Source organism: Staurois parvus, unplaced genomic scaffold (genome assembly GCF_062004578.1).
Source record: "Staurois parvus isolate SC_StPar_1 unplaced genomic scaffold, SC_StPar_1.0 ptg003355l, whole genome shotgun sequence".
Classification (NCBI taxonomy): domain Eukaryota; kingdom Metazoa; phylum Chordata; class Amphibia; order Anura; family Ranidae; genus Staurois; species Staurois parvus.
Window position 1 is genome coordinate 1 of NW_028321151.1, and position 20821 is coordinate 20821.

Below are 20821 nucleotides of genomic sequence, written 5' to 3' on the forward strand. Positions count from 1 at the left end.
GTCTGGCGCTGGCGGCGGTGGTGACGGTCCTGAGCTCCCTGCTGATGTCGGTGGGTTTGTGCACCCTGTTTGGACTGACCCCCACCCTCAATGGCGGGTAAGTAGTTTTATTATAGTCTGTCCTGTATATCCACTTCTGGACCAGGTGACATACATGTACGGCGCCGGTCCAGAAGCTCACACTGGGCTGATGCCTGTATCACTCCTGTATTTTAAATCAGCCGGCTCTTAAGCCGCTGGGATTGGTTTTACAGGAGGAGAAAGGACGGTCCCCTCCTCCTGTCACCCTCTGGTGCCTCTCCAGACTTTCCCGTTCCCGCACTGAAGCTGGCTTACCATAGAGGTGATCAGGGACCGGATAGCTCCTGATCATCTCTATGGTCTAGGACAGTGGTTTCCAAACTGCGGCCCGGGGGGCCAGATGCGGCCCTTTGCTTGCTTTTATCTGGCCCTTGGGGCATAATTCCCCCTCACCATCAGCAACAGTGGGGCACTATTACTCCCAATGACACCAATAATAAGGGGCACTATTGCTCCCACTGAGGCCAACGGTGGGGGCGCTGTTGCTCCCACTGAGGCCAACGGTGGGGGCGCTGTTGCTCCCACTGAGGCCAACGGTGGGGGCGCTGTTGCTCCCACTGAGGCCAACGGTGGGGGCGCTGTTGCTCCCACTGAGGCCAACGGTGGGGGCGCTGTTGCTCCCACTGAGGCCAACGGTGGGGGCGCTGTTGCTCCCACTGAGGCCAACGGTGGGGGCGCTGTTGCTCCCACTGAGGCCAACGGTGGGGGCGCTGTTGCTCCCGTTAATACCAATGATGAGGTATTGTTTTCTCCCACTGATGCTGTGACATTTTTTTGCTCCGACTGGCCACAGTCCGGTCCCCCTAAAGTCTGAAGGACAGTGAACTGGCCCTTCATTTATAGAGTTTGGAGACCCCTGTTCAAGGAGACCGGAAGCAACGAGCTTTTCATCACTTCCGGTTAGGCCGGAGATCAATGGTTTTTTGTTTTTTTCCCTTTTATCTCATGCTTTCAAGGGTAGAGGAGAGATCAGGGGTTTTATAGACCCCAGATGCCTCCATAAAGGGGACCTGTCATGCTTTATTGCTGTCACAAGTGATGTTTACATTTCTTGTGATAGCAATAAAAGCGATTAAAAAAAAAAGAACTAAGGGGACAGTGTAAAAATAAAAAAAAATGTAATAAAATAAAAAAAATGTTTTAAAGCACCCCCATCCCCCCGTGCTCACACACAGAGGCAAGCTCCTACTTAGGTTGCATATGAGAACAGTGTTCGCATCACACAACGCCACAAACGGTCTATCGAGAGCATCAATGCTAGCGCTATCTTCTTGTGTAACTATAAATGGATAAAAATGTTTTTAAGCACCCCCTTCCCCTCGTGCTCACACGCAGGGGCAAGCTCCTATACAGGTTACATATGTGAACGGTGTTCGCATCACACATATCGCCACGAACGGTCTAGCGATCAATGCTAGCGCTATCCTCCTTTGTAACTCTAAATGGACAGAAATGTTTTAACGCATCACCAAGGAGATTTTTTAAAGTGGAGCTCCTCCCAAAAGGGGAAGGTCCACTTGTTTACACTTTCTCCCCCCCCCCCCCCACTGCTATTTTTGGCACTTTTTTTTGAGGGGGGGGGGGCAAGGGAGCCTGATATTGACGGTACCCACTCCCCCTTCCAGCTCCGTTCGCTGCAGCGAACTGAGCCGGAAGTTCAGCCTTCCCACCCCCACTCACAAGGTGGGGCGCAAATCGTGCATGCGCATAAGGAACTCAGCGGTGAAGCTGCAAGGCTTCACTTCCGGTTTCCTTTACGTGGAATGCCGGCGCCTGGAACCCAGAGACTAGTGAAGATCTACCATGGGTGACAACGGCGCTGGACCTCTGGACAGGTAAGTTTCCTCATATCAAAAGTCAGCAGCTTCAGTATTTGTAGCTGCTGACTTTTTAATTCTTGGGGGGGGGGGAAGCCTGGAACTCCTCTTTAAGTATCGTAGTTTGTCGCCATTTCACGAGTGTGCGTGCGCAATTTTAAGGCGACATGTTAGGTAACTTGGCGTAACATCATCTTTTATATTTTACCAAAAAATGGAGGTTTTGTATTGTGTTTTCTGTGTATTAAAATTCATTAAAGTGTTTTTTTTTTTCCAAAAAAAAATTGCGTTTGAAAAGTCACCGCGCAAATACTGCGTGACATAAATTGCAACACCCACCATTTTATTCTCTAGGGCCTCTGCTAAAAATAAATATTTAATGTTTTGGGGGTTCCAAGTAATTTTCTAGCCGAAAAAATACAGATTTTTACACGTAAACAAAGTGTGTCAGGAAAAGGCGGGGTCTTCGGGTGGTTATTGGGGACCAGGCTAGTCTATGGAGATCTATGGTATAAACTGACTTCTGTTTCCTGCAGGGAGATCTTTCCTTATCTGGTTGTGGTGATTGGTCTGGAGAACGTGTTGGTGCTGACGAAGTCGGTCGTGTCCACTCCGGTCGACCTGGAAGTGAAGCTGCGGATAGCGCAAGGTGCGTGATTGAGACCTGCGTTGTCTTCCTGTAGATCAGGGGTCTCCAAACTTTCTAAACTAAGGGCCAGTTTACTTTCCTTCAGACTTTAAGGTGAGAGGAATGATGCCCCATCATGGGTGTCAGTGGGAGGAATAGTGCCCCATCATGGGTGTCAGTGGGAGGAATAGTGCCCCATCATTGGTGTCAGTGGGAGGAATAGTGCCCCATCATTGGTGTCAGTGGGAGGAATAGTGCCCCATCATTGGTGTCAGTGGGAGGAATAGTGCCCCATCATTGGTGTCAGTGGGAGGAATAGTTCACCATCATTTGTGTCCGTGGGAGGAATAGTTCACCATCATTTGTGTCCATGGGAGGGAATAGTGCCCCATCATTGGTATCAGTGGGAGGAATAGTTCCCCATCATTTGTGACCATGGGAGGAATAGTTCCCCATCATTTGTGACCATGGGAGGAATAGTTCACCATCATTTGTGACCATGGGAGGAATAGTTCCCCATCATTTGTGACCATGGGAGGAATAGTTCCCCATCATTGGTGTCAGTGGGAGGAATAGTGCCCCATCATTGGTGTCCATGGGAGGAATAGTTCCCCATCATTGGTGTCCATGGGAGGAATAGTTCCCCATCATTGGTGTCAGTGGGAGGAATAGTGCCCCATCGTTGGTGTCAGTGGGAGGAACGGTGCTTTATCGTTGGTGTCAGTGGGAGGAACGGTGCTTTATCGTTGGTGTCAGTGGGAGGAACGGTTCCCCATCGTTGGTGTCAGTGGGAGGAACAGTGCCCCATCGTTGGTGTCAGTGGGAGGAACAGTGCCCCATCGTTGGTGTCAGTGGGAGGAACAGTGCCCCATCGTTGGTGTCAGTGGGAGGAACAGTGCCCCATCGTTGGTGTCAGTGGGAGGAACAGTGCCCCATCGTTGGTGTCAGTGGGAGGAACAGTGCCCCATCGTTGGTGTCAGTGGGAGGAACAGTGCCCCATCGTTGGTGTCAGTGGGAGGAACAGTGCCCCATCGTTGGTGTCAGTGGGAGGAACAGTGCCCCATCGTTGGTGTCAGTGGGAGGAACAGTGCCCCATCGTTGGTGTCAGTGGGAGGAACAGTGCCCCATCGTTGGTGTCAGTGGGAGGAACAGTGCCCCATCGTTGGTGTCAGTGGGAGGAACAGTGCCCCATCGTTGGTGTCAGTGGGAGGAACAGTGCCCCATCGTTGGTGTCAGTGGGAGGAACAGTGCCCCATCGTTGGTGTCAGTGGGAGGAACAGTGCCCCAATGTTGGTGTCAGTGGGAGGAACAGTGCCCCATCGTTGGTGTCAGTGGGAGGAACAGTGCCCCATCGTTGGTGTCAGTGGGAGGAACAGTGCCCCATCGTTGGTGTCAGTGGGAGGAACAGTGCCCCATCGTTGGTGTCAGTGGGAGGAACAGTGCCCCATCGTTGGTGTCCGTGGGAGGAACAGTGCCCCGTCAGTGGGAGGCATAGTGCCCCATCATTGGTGTCAGTGGGAGGCATAGTGCCCCATCATTGTCAGTGGGAGGAATAGTGCCCCATCATTGTTGTCAGTGGGAGGCATAGTGCCCCATTGTTGTCAGTGGGAGGCATAGTGCCCCATCATTGGTGTCAGTGGGAGGCATAGTGTCCCATCATTGGTGTCAGTGGGAGGAATAAATGTCTTATTAGTAAGAGCAACAGTGCCCCAAGGTCCACCTTCGGCCCCCGGGCCGCAGTTTGGAGATCACTGCTTTAGTCCAACACTTCAAACCCCCTGACTGGGAACCTTCATCTAAACTCCCTTGTACCTGCACCTCTACTTATGCTGGCCATACATGTTGCTGGTTTTCCATCGTGCTCATTTGACAGAAGCCCATCGTGAGACCTGCTTTTGTCAGACAGGCAGCTGTACAGAAGGGCCGAAAGTTGGCCCTTCTCAACTGATTTTTGGCCCGTGTACCCAACTTTACTGCATTGCTGTGCCCTGCTCAGGCAGGAGTGGGAGGGCGCAGTCGGTAGGCAGAGCAGCTCTGCACAGAGCACTGTTTTCCCCTTGTTGTGCTCACCTACAAAGCATGCCATCGGTTGCTTAGTACGCCGGCGGTCCTAGCAACCAATGACTACAACGGAAGACAGATGCTTTCAAAATCCGAATCCCCAGCAAGTGGTTGGGGATTTGGATTGTACCGCCCCCCTTCCCTTCCCCCACCCCAGCACCTTAGCTGCTTTGTGGTGGGCGCTGATCCTGCATGCACACTGGGCCTTTAACCACTTCCAGTCCGGACACCTTCCCCCCCTTCCAGTCTGGACACCTTCCCCCCCTTCCAGTCCGGACACCTTCCCCCCCTTCCAGTCCGGACACCTTCCCCCCCTTCCAGTCCGGACACCTTCCCCCCCTTCCAGTCCGGACACCTTCCCCCCCCTTCCAGTCCGGACACCTTCCCCCCCCTTCCAGTCCGGACACCTTCCCCCCCCTTCCAGTCCGGACACCTTCCCCCCCCTTCCAGTCCGGACACCTTCCCCCCCCTTCCAGTCCGGACACCTTCCCCCCCCTTCCAGTCCGGACACCTTCCCCCCCCTTCCAGTCCGGACACCTTCCCCCCCCTTCCAGTCCGGACACCTTCCCCCCCCTTCCAGTCCGGACACCTTCCCCCCCCTTCCAGTCCGGACACCTTCCCCCCCCTTCCAGTCCGGACACCTTCCCCCCCTTCCAGTCCGGACACCTTCCCCCCCCTTCCAGTCCGGACACCTTCCCCCCCCTTCCAGTCCGGACACCTTCCCCCCCCTTCCAGTCCGGACACCTTCCCCCCCCTTCCAGTCCGGACACCTTCCCCCCCCTTCCAGTCCGGACACCTTCCCCCCCCTTCCAGTCCGGACACCTTCCCCCCCCTTCCAGTCCGGACACCTTCCCCCCCCTTCCAGTCCGGACACCTTCCCCCCCCTTCCAGTCCGGACACCTTCCCCCCCCTTCCAGTCCGGACACCTTCCCCCCCCTTCCAGTCCGGACACCTTCCCCCCCCTTCCAGTCCGGACACCTTCCCCCCCCCTTCCAGTCCGGACACCTTCCCCCCCCCTTCCAGTCCGGACACCTTCCCCCCCCCTTCCAGTCCGGACACCTTCCCCCCCCCTTCCAGTCCGGACACCTTCCCCCCCCCTTCCAGTCCGGACACCTTCCCCCCCCCTTCCAGTCCGGACACCTTCCCCCCCCCTTCCAGTCCGGACACCTTCCCCCCCCCTTCCAGTCCGGACACCTTCCCCCCCCCTTCCAGTCCGGACACCTTCCCCCCCCCTTCCAGTCCGGACACCTTCCCCCCCCCTTCCAGTCCGGACACCTTCCCCCCCCCTTCCAGTCCGGACACCTTCCCCCCCCTTCCAGTCCGGACACTTTCACCCCTTTTCCCCCCAGGCCAATTTTCAGCTTTCAGTGCTATTACACTTTGAATGACAATTGCGCTGTCATGCAACACTGTACCCATATGAATTTTTTAGCATTGTTTTGAGACAGATAAAGCTTTATTTTGGTGGTATTTATTCACCGCTGGGATTTTTATTTTTTTCTATATAAATGAAAAAGTCCAAAAATGTTGAAAAAAGTGTTTTTCTTATAAAATTTTGCAAATAAATAATATTTCATCATAAATCTTGGCCAACGTTTATTACGTTATCTTTTTAGTAAAAAAAAAAAACCAAATTAGTTTAACCAAAAATTATAATTTTTAAACTTTTTATTTTTTTTTACTTATTTTATTTTTTTATATTATTTGTTTTTGTTTTTTTTTTGTTTTTTTTTTACATACTGTCACCCTAGCAGTACAGTGTCACCATGGTGACACTGTATTACTTGTGGGGGGTGATGAAGATTTCTTTTTTTTTTTTTTTTTTTACGCTTATTGCTTTTACACCCATAAAGGCTGTAAAAGCAATCATTTCTCCTTTTCTCTGGCTGCATTCTTGCAGCCATTGAGAAATACAGTGTGAGCTGTGATTGGTCACAGCTTGTCACATGGTACAAGGCTGTTGTGAATAGCCCTGTACCATGTGACCTCTGTGATCATTCACAGATTTCACACGCAGTAAGCAATGATGTCAGAAGTGACATCTTGCTTACTACTCTGCATGTGATCACTGATTGGCCAATCAGTGATCACATGATCGGGACCTCGCTTAGAAGTCCCGTCCGATCGGTGTACCACTGTGTCCGGAGGACACAGCGGGCACCGGATCGTGGTGCTGTGCGCTCCCAGGGGGCGAGAAGGCCGTTTTATAAACAACCAATCGACCCTGCGCTGCCACCGTCTGGCCCTTTATATACAACGGCCGGACGGGAGGTGGTTAACCACGGTGCATAAGATGGCAGCGTTTTGGTGCAGGCGGAAGGCACAGGTGCGCAAGGTGCAGCCTGTAAAACTCTTTGAGGCTGTAAGCTTCTGTAGCTGGATGGTGCAGCAAGCGGTAGTTCCTTTTAGGGCCAGTTCACACTCCATGCGTTTCAGTTGCTTTATTTTCTGCATCCAAAATGCACAGAAAGTAGGTGATATAGATTTCAGTGTCATAGTTCACATCAGTGCTTGCAGTTCCAGTGCATTCCGGTTGCAGAAAACAAAGTAGAACGGGATGCATTTTTTATGCACAGAACTGCACTGGAACGTGGTAAAACGCATCAAAAATGCACATGTCCCTATTTAAATTGAAGAAAAAGAGAGGGGGGAAAAAATGAACTGGAACGCATCAAAACGCACTGGGAACGCCATCTGGACTGCGCTTCTATAGTGTGAACTGGCCCTTAGGGCAGATTGTGCCCAGGGACGAATGCCCGGAACACAGGGACGAATGCCCGGAACACAGGGACGAATGCCCGGAACACAGGGACGAATGCCCGGAACACAGGGACGAATGCCCGGAACACAGGGACGAATGCCCGGAACACAGGGACGAATGCCCGGAACACAGACTGCTTATGTTCAGGGCAATATGCACCCAATGATGACTGTCCATAACTGCAACTCAGTGCACAGTCACAGCAGCTCTCAGCCTCTCATAGAGTTTTACAGGCTGCGCGGTGCACCTGTGCCTTCCACCCCCCCACCGAAACACCGGGGCTAAGCACCCAGGGCCCTGTAGGTCTCTGCCTTGATACAAGAAACCGTCACACCTAAGCGTTTTCCGCAGCATTTTACAGAACGCAGTACAATCCATTTAACACGATTTCCTACGGGACATGTTCACCCCTGTGCGTTTCCACCCGGTGCGTTTTTTGGAAAGGACCGGGGACTTTGTTGACCGCAAAAAGTTGCGTTTTTGTTTCTATAAACTTCAAATGGAAACGCTGCAGAAAAGTATGTATTGCGTTTTTGCTTTTTACGTTTTTAACACGTTCCCACCCTGCCTATAGCAGACTGACGGCCGGGCTGGACACTCGCCGTTTTGACTGGGTGTCATATGACGTCTTGTCAGAACGAGGCGGCCGCGGGGCGGCGCGATCTGTTACCGGCTGTGTCCGCGGGACACAGCCGATGACATATCACTACACCGGCCCATTGCCGGTGTCATGTGACCGCTGTGACCAATCACAGCAGATCACGTCAATTGTGTACAATGGATGGCTTCCTGTCATGCCATTCATTGTATACATTTATGTTGTTAGCTGTGACTGGTCAAGGCAGTCACATGATACAGACAGGGCCAATCACAGCAGATGACATGTCAATTGTATACATCGGATGGCTTCCTGTCATACTATTCATTGTAAACAATTATGTTGTTAGCTGTGACTGGTCAAGGCAGTCACATGATACAGACAGTGCCAATCACAGCAGATCACATGTCAATTGTATACAATGGATGGCTTCCTGTCATACTGTTCATTGTAAACAATTATGTTGTTAGCTGTGACTGGTCAAGGCAGTCACATGATACAGACAGGGCCAATCACAGCCCATCTGGATCATGTGATCAGCTTTATCCAATCACAGCTAATCACAACAAAAGACTGAATCAGTTTCATTCAGTAACAATGATTGCGAATATCAATGAAATACATCAGTATTAGCAATCATAATGTGTAAAAAAAAAAAACAAAATCCTGATCAATTGCCCAGAGTAGTTCACTGTTACTATGGTAACACTGTATTGCTTTGGTCACAGCATGCTGAAAAATAAAATCGTGAAAAAATTTACTAAAAAATTAAAAAACCGATAGAAACATTTGAAAAATAAAATACAGATTCAATTATTATTATTTTCACCAAAGAAATGTAGCAGAATACATTTTGACCAAAATTTATGAAGAAATGTTATTTATTTGCAAAATTTTATAACAGAAACAAAGTAAAGAGCTTTCTTTTTTTTTTTTTTTTTTTTATAAAGTTTCAGGGTTTTTTTGTTTTATTTATCAAAAAAAAAAAAACACTCGGTGGTGATTAAATACCACCAAAAGAAAGCTCTATTTGCGTGGAAAAAAAATGATAAAAAATTCTTATTATTTTACAGGATTTATATTATTATACAGGATTTATATTATTATTATTATACAGGATTTATATTATTATTATACAGGATTTATATATTATTATTATTATTATACAGGATTTATATTATTATTATACAGGATTTATATTATTATTATACAGGATTTATATATTATTATTATTATACAGGATTTATATTATTTATATTATTATTATTATTATTATTATAGGATTTATATTATTATTATTATTATACAGGATTTATATATTATTATTATTATACAGGATTTATATTATTATTATACCGGATTTATATTATTATTATACCGGATTTATATTATTATTATACCGGATTTATATTATTATTATTATACAGGATTTATATTATTATTATTATACCGGATTTATATTATTATTATTATACCGGATTTATATTATTATTATTATACCGGATTTATATTATTATTATTATTATTATACAGGGTTATATATTATTATTATTATTATACAGGATTTATGGCGCCAACAGTTTGCTCAGCGCTTTACAATATAATGGGAGACAATACAGCAACAATACAGTTCAATACAAGAGGGATAGGAGGGCCCTGATCCTGGGAGCTTACAATCTAGGATGTACAGTGTTGCATGACCGCGCAACTGTTGTTCAAAGTGTGACAGCACTGAAAATTGGCCTGGGCAGGATTGGGGGGGGGGGTATAAGTGCCCGGTATTGAAGTGGTTAAATCTGCCTAGCAACAAGAGAAAAAAAAAGCGCAACGCAGAAACGACTCAAACGCAACCTGCATAGGTGTGAACCTAGACTTAAAGTGGAGTTCCACTCACCTGTCAAAAAATAAAAGCAGCTACAAAAACTGTAGCTGCTGACTTTTAAAAAAAACAACCACTTACCTGTCCCTCGGTCCCGCGGTGTGTCCCCCGCAGCCCATTTCACCGGCCGTCCTGTATTCCAGGAGGCCGGCATCTTCAGCTTGTGGCTTCACAGCTGGGTGCCCACTGCGCATGCATGAGTAGCGCTGCGCTTCGTGAATGGTCCTGTAGTCTTCTGGGATCTGTCACGTGTCCCAAAAGACTTCGGGGGGGGGGGAGGACACCTTCCGTTTCTGATCGCCTAGACCAGGGGTCTGCAACCTTTAAGACATAAAGAGCCACTTGGACCCGTTTCCGAGAGGGAAAAAAAGACTGGGAGCCGCAAAACCATTGCAACATTTAAAACAAATCCGACACTGCATATATTGCAAAAAGCACTCTGGTCATGAAGGGGGTTTAAGGGCCCAGTAAGCAAAGGGTTAATCAGGGCCACAGTGTATCGTCATAATCACAATCATAGCCTTAGGTCAGTGGTGGGCAACCTCTTTTTTCAACTGAGCCAAATCTCGCCAAAACCACGATTGAAATTTATTTTGAGAGCCACATTTTTAAAACTGAAAATACATCCCCCATATAGTAATTCATCTCCCATAGTAATTCATCCCCCATATAGTAATTCATCCCCCATATAGTAATTCATCCCCCATATAGTAATTCATCCCCCACATAGTAATTCATCCCCATATAGTAATTCGTCCCCCCTATAGTAATTCATCCCCCCTATAGTAATTCATCCCCCCTATAGTAATTCATCCCCCCTATAGTAATTCATCCCCCATAGTAATTCATCCCCCATATAGTAATTCATCCCCCACATAGTAATTCATCCCCCACATAGTAATTCATCCCCCATATAGTAATTCATCCCCCATATAGTAATTCATCCCCCATATAGTAATTCATCCCCCCTATAGTAATTCATCCCCCATAGTAATTCATCCCCCATATAGTAATTCATCCCCCATATAGTAATTCATCCCCCATATAGTAATTCATCCCCCATAGTAATTCATCCCCCATATTGTGTCAATTCACTTACCTTTGCTCCGCGCGTTCCTCTCGCCGTGTTCCCGCGCCGTTCCGGTCTTCAGGGCGGACTGTGAGAGGAGAGGAGTTCGTCACGCTGCCCCGCCTACATCCTGACAGCCAATGTCCTGACTTTTGGGGCGGCCACCCGAGAGGAGGGAGGGGAGCGGGCGCCCGGCACACAGAAGAGCCGCATTAAAATGTGTAAATAGCCGCGGCTTGCCGACCACTGAGCTACGGCAACCCTATTGCCTGTCACCTGGTGGGCAGTGTGCTCCGGAGCCGCAGCAAAGGTGAAAAAGAGCCACATGCGGCTCTGGAGCCTCGGGTTGCCGACACCCGGCCTAGACGATCGGATCGGAAGTGGGAGCGGGTACCTGTCAAATTCAGGTACCCCCCCCAAAAGGTGCCAATCCTTAATGGGGAGCAGTCCTTAAAGCAGAACTTTCCCTTTTGGGCGGAGCTCCGTTTTGAAGATGCTGAACTTGAGCGTAAGGCAAGCTTCGCTGTGTGCGTTTTAGGAATTCAGAGCCATCCCCATGAAGCAAACCTGCAGCTCGATTCCTCCATCACCCAACATACATAGCGGGTCACCGGGAATGGTGAAAGACTTTAGGGTGAGCTCCTTTTTGTTGGATTCACGTCTTGATTTTCACCCGTCTCCCTCTGTTGTGCGCAGGATTGAGCAACGAAAGCTGGTCTATCATGAAGAACATGGCCACCGAGCTGGGAATCATCCTGATTGGTTATTTCACTTTGGTTCCTGCCATTCAGGTAAATGAAACTCTCTTCTCCGTCATAAATATTTGATAGGGCGGTATTGGGGCGAGGGATTACTAACCATGTCAGCCCGTCATATTTCAGTGTTCATTGCTGGGCCAATGATCTGTCTTCCTGTCATGTCACTGGGACAACTTCGCCACAGTAATTGTAGAAAGTAAATTGGGGGAAATCCAAGGTATCACAGGTTTTTTTTTTTTTTTTTTTAAATCCGTGGAGGTGCGAAAAAACAAAAAACGTGCAAAACACAAAAAAGGGCACTTAGGGGTGTGCTTTAGTCCACCCCCCGAAGGGGTAGGACCTCTACCCTGATCCCCCGGTCCAAGGTATCACAGTTGTTGTCAAAAGAGGAACAGAGGAGAACACTTTTTCTAGTGACAACTCAACCCTCAAGTTCTCTATGGAGTTCAGGCAGATCATCCCTGGTGGGAGGGGCCAGCAGGGTCTTGTAAAGAGCTTTCTGAAAAAAATCGCAGCACCCCGCCTCTGTACTCCTCTCAGCAGCCTTCAGTCCTGATGTAAGCAGTGGGCTGGCTCTCTGGAGGAGTCATGCAACAATTGAAATAACTTGGTGGGTGGGTGTTAGTGTGGAGTAGTGGGCGTTCATAGGCAGGCATGCATTTGCCTAGGTAACGCCCATATGTGGGGTGGGACTAGGGAGGAGTTATGCAAAAATCGAAATAACTTGGTGGAATGGTTTCAGTCTGGAGGAGTGGACGTTCCTAGGCAGGCTTCATTTGCATAGGTAATGCCCACGTGTGATGCCAAACCTCCATGATTGAAAGAACTGAAATCCAATGAATGAAAGGGGCGGGCCAGGGACAGTCAGGCTGAATGAAAGGGGCGGGCCAGGGACAGTCAGGCTGAATGAAAGGGGCGGGCCAGGGACAGTCAGGCAGAATGAAAGGGACGGGCCAGGGACAGTCAGGCTGAATGAAAGAGGTGGGCCAAGGACAGTCAGGCTGAATGAAAGGGACGGGCCAGGGACAGTCAGGTAGAATGAAAGGGGTAGGACAGGGACAGTCCGGCTGAATGAAAGGGACAGGCCATGGACAGTCAGGCTGAATGAAAGAGGTGGGCCAAAGACAGTCAGGCTGAATGAAAGGGGTGAGCCAAGGACAGTCAGGCTGAATGAAAGGGGTGGGCCAAGGACAGTCAGGCTGAATGAAAGGGGTGGGCCAAGGACAGTCAGGCTGAATGAAAGGGGTGGGCCAAGGACAGTCAGGCTGAATGAAAGGGGTGGGCCAAGGACAGTCAGCCTGAATGAAAAGGGTGGGCCAGGGACAGTCAGGCTGAATGAAAAGGGTGGGCCAGGGACAGTCAGGCTGAATGAAAGGGGTGGGCCAGGGACAGTCAGGCTGAATGAAAGGGGTGGGCCAGGGACAGTCAGGCTGAATGAAAGGGGTGGGCCAGGGACAGTCAGGCTGAATGAAAGGGGTGGGCCAGGGACAGTCAGGCTGAATGAAAGGGGTGGGCCAGGGACAGTCAGGCTGAATGAAAGGGGTGGGCCAGGGACAGTCAGGCTGAATGAAAGGGGTGGGCCAGGGACAGTCAGGCTGAATGAAAGGGGTGGGCCAAGGACAGTCGGGCTGAATGAAAGGGGTGGGCCAAGGACATTCAGGCTGAATGAAAGGGGTGGGCCAAGGACATTCAGGCTGAATGAAAGGGGTGGGCCAAGGACATTCAGGCTGAATGAAAGGGGTGGGCCAAGGACATTCAGGCTGAATGAAAGGGGTGGGCCAAGGACAGTCAGGCTGAATGAAAGGGGTGGGCCAAGGACAGTCAGGCTGAATGAAAGGGGTGGGCCAAGGACATTCAGGCTGAATGAAAGGGGTGGGCCAAGGACATTCAGGCTGAATGAAAGGGGTGGGCCAAGGACAGTCAGGCTGAATGAAAGGGGTGGGCCAAGGACAGTCAGGCTGAATGAAAGGGGTGGGCCAAGGACAGTAAGGCTGAATGGAAGAGGTGGGTCAAGGACGGGCTGAATGAAAGGGACAGGCCAGGGACAGTCAGGCTGAATGAAAGGGGTGGGCCAAAGACAATCAGGCTGATTGAAAGGGGAAGGCCAGGTACATTCAGGCTGAATGAAAGGGGAAGGCCAGGGACAGTCAGGCTGAATGAAAGGGACAGGCCAGGGACAGTCAGGCTGAATGAAAGGGACGGGCCAGGGACAGTCAGGCTGAATGAAAGGGACGGGCCAGGGACAGTCAGGCTGAATGAAAGGGACGGGCCAGGGACAGTCAGGCTGAATGAAAGGGACGGGCCAGGGACAGTCAGGCTGGGGAGGAAAGACCTAGATAATGCTGGGCGTCCTCCAGCCAGGAAGTGAGGCGGAGCTCTGTCTGACTTGCTGCAGCTTCTAATGCACATTGTGAGAAGCTCACAGTGTGCAGTGAAATCAGAGGAAGCCATTCCAATCCAGGAGAGGGGCCGGTACCACTGTGCAGGACTGGAGGGAAGGTACAAAGACGTATGTTTTCTGTATTGTGCAGTGCAGGGTGACGTGTTCCGTGTGTTCCGTGTGTGGAGAGTTATGTGACCTCTGAACGCCATCCTTCATAAATGACTATACAGTACAGATAACAGGCGCTGTCCCTCCTCGGGGAATTCCCGGCTCACCTTCTCTGCAGGATGTGATCTTTTATCAGATTAGACACTGAAGGTCAGAGATCGGTACTTTGTACTCAATGGCACAGCTCAGCACTTCCTACTGACCCAAGGACGGATTGTACCCAGAATCCCCCACTGTGGCCATCATTGTTTAAAATGGAGCTACTATATAGCACCAGCATATGCCGTAGCGCTGTAAAGCCAACACATTTCGGAATGACCTGTAACTCTGATACAATTGCAAATTATCCACTTGACGATCAGCGACGTACCCGTATGATACTGGACTTTGGGTGGATATACCGGGACGATGCCTGCAGCTGCAAAAGAGAGAGAAATAAAAGAAAGAATGTAAAGGCCCCGTTCCCTAATGTGCAAAGGGGACCGCATGCATCGGTTCTGCACACATGCACTACATTGCTAGAAGTATTGGCCCCGCCTTCCAAATCATGTGATTCAGGTGTTCCAATCCCCTCCCAATCATGTGATTCAGGTGTTCCAATCCCCTCCATATCACGTGATTCAGGTGTTCCAATCCCCTCCATGGACACAGGTGTATACAATCAAGCCCCTAGGCATGCAGACGGCTTCTACAAACATTGGTGAAAGAATGGGTCGCTCTCAGGAGCTCAGTGACTCCAAGCGTGGTCCCGTGATAGGTGGCCACCTGGGCAATAAGTCCATCCGTGACATTTCCTGGCTACTAAATATTCCACGCTCAGCTGTTAGTGGGATTATACCAAAGTGGAAGCAACTGGGAACACCAGCCACTCAGCCACCAAGTGGTAGGCCACGTCACATGACAGGGCGGGGTCAGCGCATGCTGAAGCGCACAGTGCGCAGAAGTCGCCAACTGTCTGCAGAGTCAATAGCTAAAGACCTCCAAACTTGGTGTGGCCTTCAGATGAGCCCAACAACAGTGCGTAGAGAGCTTCATGGAATGGGTTTCCATGGCCGAGCAGCTGCATCCAAGCCTTCCATCACCAAGTGCAATGCAAAGCGTCGGATGCCGTGGTGTAAAGCACGCCGCCTCTGGACTCTAGATTAGTGGAGGCGTGTTCTCTGGAGTGACCAATCACGCTTCTCTGTTTGGCAATCCGATGGACATGTCTGGGTTTGGCAGTTGCCAGGAGAACGGTACTTGCCTGACTGCATTGTGCCAAGTGTAAAGTTTGGTGGAGGGGGGGATTATGGTGCAGGGTTGTTTTCAGGGGTTGGGCTTGGCCCCCTAATTCCAGTGGAGGGAACACTTAAGGCGACATTTTGGACAATTTCATGCTCCCAACTTTGTGGGAGGAGTTTGGGTTGGCCCCTTCCTGTTCCAACATGACTGCACACCAGTGCACAAAGCAAGGTCCATAAAGACATGGAGGAGCCATTTTGGGGTGGAGGAACTTGACTGTCCTGCACAGAGTCCTGACCTCAACCCCATAGAACACCTTTGGGATGAATTAGAGCGGAGACTGCGAGCCAGGCCTCCTCCCCCGACATCAGTGCCTGACCTGACAAATGTGCTTCTGGAAGAATGGTCCAACCTTCCCATAGACACCCTCCTAAACCTTGTGGACGGCCTTCCCAGAAGAGGTGAAGCTGTTATAGCTGCAAAGGGCGGGGCCAACTCAATATTGAACCCTACGGACTAAGACTGGGGGGTCATTAAAGGTCATGTGTGTGGGAAGGGCGGGGCCAACTCAATATTGAACTCTACGGACTAAGACTGGGATGCCGTTAAAGGTCATGTGTGTGGAAAGGGCGGGGCCAACTCAATATTGAACCCTACGGACTAAGACTGGGGGGTCATTAAAGGTCATGTGTGTGGGAAGGGCGGGGCCAACTCAATATTGAACTCTACGGACTAAGACTGGGATGCCGTTAAAGGTCATGTGTGTGGAAAGGGCGGGGCCAACTCAATATTGAACCCTACGGACTAAGACTGGGGGGCCATTAAAGGTCATGTGTGTGGAAAGGCCGGCCAACCAATACTGCGGGCAATATAGTGTATGTAAACAGCAGTATTGTCAGTCTGGGCGGAGGGGAGTGTTAGCTGTGCTAGCAGATTTAGATACACTAACACTCCCCTCCGCCCAGACTGACAGTGCTGCTGACCGAAGGTGCCCCCTGTGAGCTTTCATCCAGAGTGGGGGAGCTCTACTACAGGAGGCAAGATCGCCAGGTGAAAACAGACGGAAAATAGACCTAAAAAAGGAAAACTAACGCAGCCTCCACATCTAATGATTGGTAAGCTGCAATATATTACATTGTTAGTGTATCTAAATCTGCTAATACACTGCCCTCTCCCCAGACTGCCAATGTTGCTGTCCAATGGTACCCCTTGTGCCAGAGTGGGGGCGCTCTAATACAGGTGGTGTATTACTGGCCAGATCACCAGGTGAAAACAGAGGGGGGGAAAGCCTAAAGCAGGCCATACATGGGTCGAATTCCGAACGATTTTTCGATCGAAAACGTCGTTCGTTCTGTAATCTGATTGTCAGTCTGGGCGGAGGGGAGCATTAGACGCGCTAGCAGATTTAGATACACTAACAAATTGAAGCCAAACTCCATCTTACAATCGGCTACAGTAAGAGTTTTTGTTTTCTTTTGGGATAAAGGTTTTCCATCAATAAAACCCAGCGTCACGTAAATGGTTTCTCATCCCTCTAACTGATACATTTGCAAGAGAGCTTGTTCTTTTGAAAAACAGACTTACGGGCAGGATCACCAGGTGAAAATAAAGGAAAGAAAGCCTAAAAAAAAAAAACGAATGCAGCCGTCGCATCTCCGAATATGTAAGCTGCAATATAATAACTGTTTGCTTTTGGGTTCAATACGGCTTTTGAGCCTCAAGCCCGGTTCACACTTGTGCGGAACATCGCATGCGATTCGCACAGGAACCGCACCGCATCCATGTGCAAATCACATCCGAACTCTGTGCGGTACGATCGTACATTTTGTATGGCTCAGATCGCATCCGCACCAAAAAGGCGTAGGACCCTTTTTTTGGTCCGCACTAGAATCGAATCGCATTGGGGATTCACACCTATGCCATACGATTCTGCACATCGCACCGCGTTTTGCGGACCGATTTCGGGGTGTCGTTAACATACACACCCGCCGCGGTTCGCATGAACGGGGGGCGATTCTGATGCGGTGTGGAATTCCGCTCCAGGGGAGGACTGACAACCCATGGGGCCCCCGGGCAATAGGGGCTCATGGGGCCCCTGTGTCCTTGCCCACACTCAAAGCACACCGAAAAACACCTATAAAAGGTACCAGGGGCATCTCATGAGGCCCCCTACTGACCCCGGGCCCTCAGGCAGTGCCCAAGTGCTCAAATGGTCAGTCCGCCCCTGATCCGCACCACATCAGTTTGAACCCGGCCTAAACCTTTTGTTTGGCGCTGTCGTTATCCTTTTCCTTACTCTGTTCTCTGTGTTTTCTCTCTGTCAGGAATTCTGTCTATTTGCAGTCGTTGGGCTCGTGTCAGACTTCTTCCTGCAGATGTTTTTTTTCACCACCGTCCTTTCCATCGACATCCGCAGAATGGAGGTAAGAGCTCAGCCACTGGGAGATCCAGCCTGTACCCAGGATGCCCTTTGGGGTCTATTTTATAGGGGCGAGCTGCTGTTTTACTGATGTTAGTTGCAGGTCGTATCGCTTGAAAGTGATATTAAAAGTGAAAAGAAACAAAAAAGAGAAAAGAAAAAAAAAACAACAAACATGATATACTTACCTGCTCTGTGCGATGGTGTTGCACAGAGCAGCCCCGATACTCCACTTCTCGGGTCGCTCACCATCTCTCCTGACTCCTCCCTCCTGCTGAGAGCTTCCAGAGCAAGCCGCTTGCTCTGGGGGCACTCGTGCATGCTCTCTCCTGAGCCCCGCTCTGTGTTCCCCTTGCTCCCTCCTCACTGGCTGTGATTGACAGCAGCAGCCAATGGCTCCCACTGCTTTATCTGAGCCAATGAGGAGCAAGAGACCCGGGTCAGCAGCTGCTCTCGTGCGCAGCGCTGGATCACGATTGGGTTTGGCTGAGTATTAGGGCAGCTGCATACTGAAGGGGTTTTTCTTTAACTTCATGCATAGAATGCCTGAACCTTCAGCAGGTAGAATCACTTTGGTTCACACCATAGAAACGCAGTCCAGATGCATTCCAGATGCACGTGTTTGGAGCGTTCCGGTGCGTTTTTCTCCTCTTTTCTCCCTTTTTTCCCCTCTTTTTCCCTTTTTCCCCCTCTTTTTTTCCCCTCTCTTCCCCCCCCCCCCTTTTTCTCCTCTCTTCCCCCCCCCCCCTCTTTTTCTCCTCTCTTCCCCCCCCCCCTCTTTTTCTCCTCTCTTCCCCCCCCCCCTCTTTTTCCCCTCTCTTCCCCCCCCCCTCTTTTTCCCCTCTCTTCCCCCCCCCCCCTCTTTTTCCCCCCTCTTCCCCTCCCCTCTCCCCCCCTCTCTCCCCCCCCTCTCTCCCCCCCCTCTCTCCCCCCCCCCTCTCCCCCCCCTCTTCCCCCCCCTCTCCCCCCCCTCTTCCCCCCCCCTCTTCCCCCCCCCTCTTCCCCCCCCCTCTCCCCCCCCCCTCTTTTTCCCCCCTCTTTTTCCCCCCTCTTTTTTTTTTTCTCTTTTTTCCCCTCCTTTTTTTTCTTTTTTTTCTTTTTTTCCCCCTTTTTTTTTGCCCTTTTTTTTATTTTTCCCCCTCCTTTTTTTCCCCCTCCTTACCCCTCCTTTTTTCCCCCTCCTTCCCCCCCTCCTTTTTTCCCCCTCCTTTTTTTCCCCCTCCTTTTTTCCCCTCTCTTTTTTTTCCCTCTCTTTTTTTTTTTTCCCCCCTCCCTTTTTCCCCCCTCTCTTTTTCCCCCCTCTCATTTTTCCCCCTTTTTTTTTTCCCTCTTTTACTTCCCCTCCTTTCCCCCCCCCCCTCCTTTTTTTTTTCCCCCTCCTTTTTTTCCCTCCTCCTTTTTTTCCCCCTCCCCTCCCCCCCCCTTCCCCCCCCCCCCCTTAACATAACAAGCAGTCTGTGTTCCGGGCATTCGTCCCTGGGCACAATCTGCCCTAAGGGCCGGTTCACACTATAGAAATGCAGTTCAGATGCGTTCCCAGTGCGTATTTGATGCGTTCCAGTTCATTTTATTTCCCCTCTTTTTCTTCAATTTAAATAGGGCATGTGCGTTCTGATGCGTTTTACCGCATTACAGTACAGTTCTGTGCTGAAATAAATGCAGCCTGCTCTACTTTTTTTTTTTCTGCAACCAGAATGCACTAGAACTGAAAGCACTGATGTGAACCATGACATTGACAACCATTTCACCTACTTTCTGTGCATTTTGGATGCAGAAAAATAGCAACTGAAACACATGTAGTATGAACTGGCCCTTAGGGCCCTTGTGTGACAAAAACACACTCCGGATGCATTCCAGATACATTTTTGTTTATAGTTCACACCACACTCTGTTCCAGTGCAGTTTTGATGCAGTTTGCTATGTTCCAGTACGGTTCCGTGCAGGAAAAAAATGCAACATGTTGGACAAGTTTCCTCTGTTATGTCCGAATTTCTTTCAGCTCGCAGATTTGAACAAGAGGATGCCAGCAGAGGCCTGCATGCCACCAGCCAAGCCGGTGACCCGCGCCCGACATGAGCGCCAGCAAGCGTTGAGACCCAACACCCCTCACACCATCACCCTGCAGCCATTCCGAAACTTACGCCTGCCCAAAAGGCTCCGCCTCATCTATTTCTTCGCCAGGACGCGCCTGGCACAGCGGATCATCATGGTAATGCCACCAAGAACACTGAGATCTCAACGGATGTTTACATTCCTATACTAAACATGAAAGATGAATTGTTACATAGGCTGAGAAAAGTCACGAGGCCATCAGATTTATCTTCAGTCTGTGATGTTACAGAGAATAGTATAGATGTATAAAATGTTACAGAGAATAGTATAGATGTATAAAATGTTACAGAGAATAGTATAGATGTATAAAATGTTACAGATGATAGTATAGATGTATAAAATGTTACAGAGAATAGTATAGATGTATAAAATGTTACAGATAATAGTATAAATATATAAAATGTTACAGATAATAGTATAGATATATAAAATGTTACAGAGAATAGTATAGATGTATAAAATGTTACAGAGAATAGTATAGATGTATAAAATGTTACAGAGAATAGTATAGATATATAAAATGTTACAGATAATAGTATAGATGTATAAAATGTTACAGATAATAGTATAAATATATAAAATGTTACAGATAATAGTATAGATATATAAAATGTTACAGAGAATAGTATAGATGTATAAAATGTTACAGAGAATAGTATAGATGTATAAAATGTTACAGATGATAGTATAGATATATAAAATGTTACAGATAATAGTATAGATATATAAAATGTTACAGAGAATAGTATAGATGTATAAAATGTTACAGAGAATAGTATAGATATATAAAATGTTACAGATAATAGTATAGATATATAAAATGTTACAGATAATAGTATAGATGTATAAAATGTTACAGAGAATAG

General features: G+C 49.0%; 1 protein-coding gene across 1 annotated transcript; it reads left to right on the forward strand.

The window, feature by feature from the left end:
* Positions 1-6: 6 nt before the first annotated feature.
* On the forward strand, positions 7-20106 carry LOC149428287 (sterol regulatory element-binding protein cleavage-activating protein-like). Its single transcript, XM_089667545.1, has 5 exons — positions 7-97; positions 2435-2547; positions 11591-11685; positions 17749-17847; positions 19843-20106. The coding sequence occupies exons 1-5, from the start codon at positions 45-47 to the stop codon at positions 20104-20106; spliced, it is 624 nt and encodes a 207-aa protein (XP_089523671.1). The 5' UTR covers positions 7-44.
* Positions 20107-20821: the final 715 nt, after the last annotated feature.

What these genes read in the sequence shown, in the direction of transcription:
- LOC149428287 (XM_089667545.1), top strand. Translation starts at nt 45, where the DNA reads ATGTCGGTGGGTTTGTGCACCCTGTTTGGACTGACCCCCACCCTCAAT. An exon ending in GAAGCTGCGGATAGCGCAAG is followed by an intron (nt 2,548 to 11,590) that starts GTGCGTGATTGA and finishes TGTTGTGCGCAG; the next exon opens with GATTGAGCAACGAAAGCTGG. An exon ending in CTTTGGTTCCTGCCATTCAG is followed by an intron (nt 11,686 to 17,748) that starts GTAAATGAAACT and finishes TCTCTCTGTCAG; the next exon opens with GAATTCTGTCTATTTGCAGT.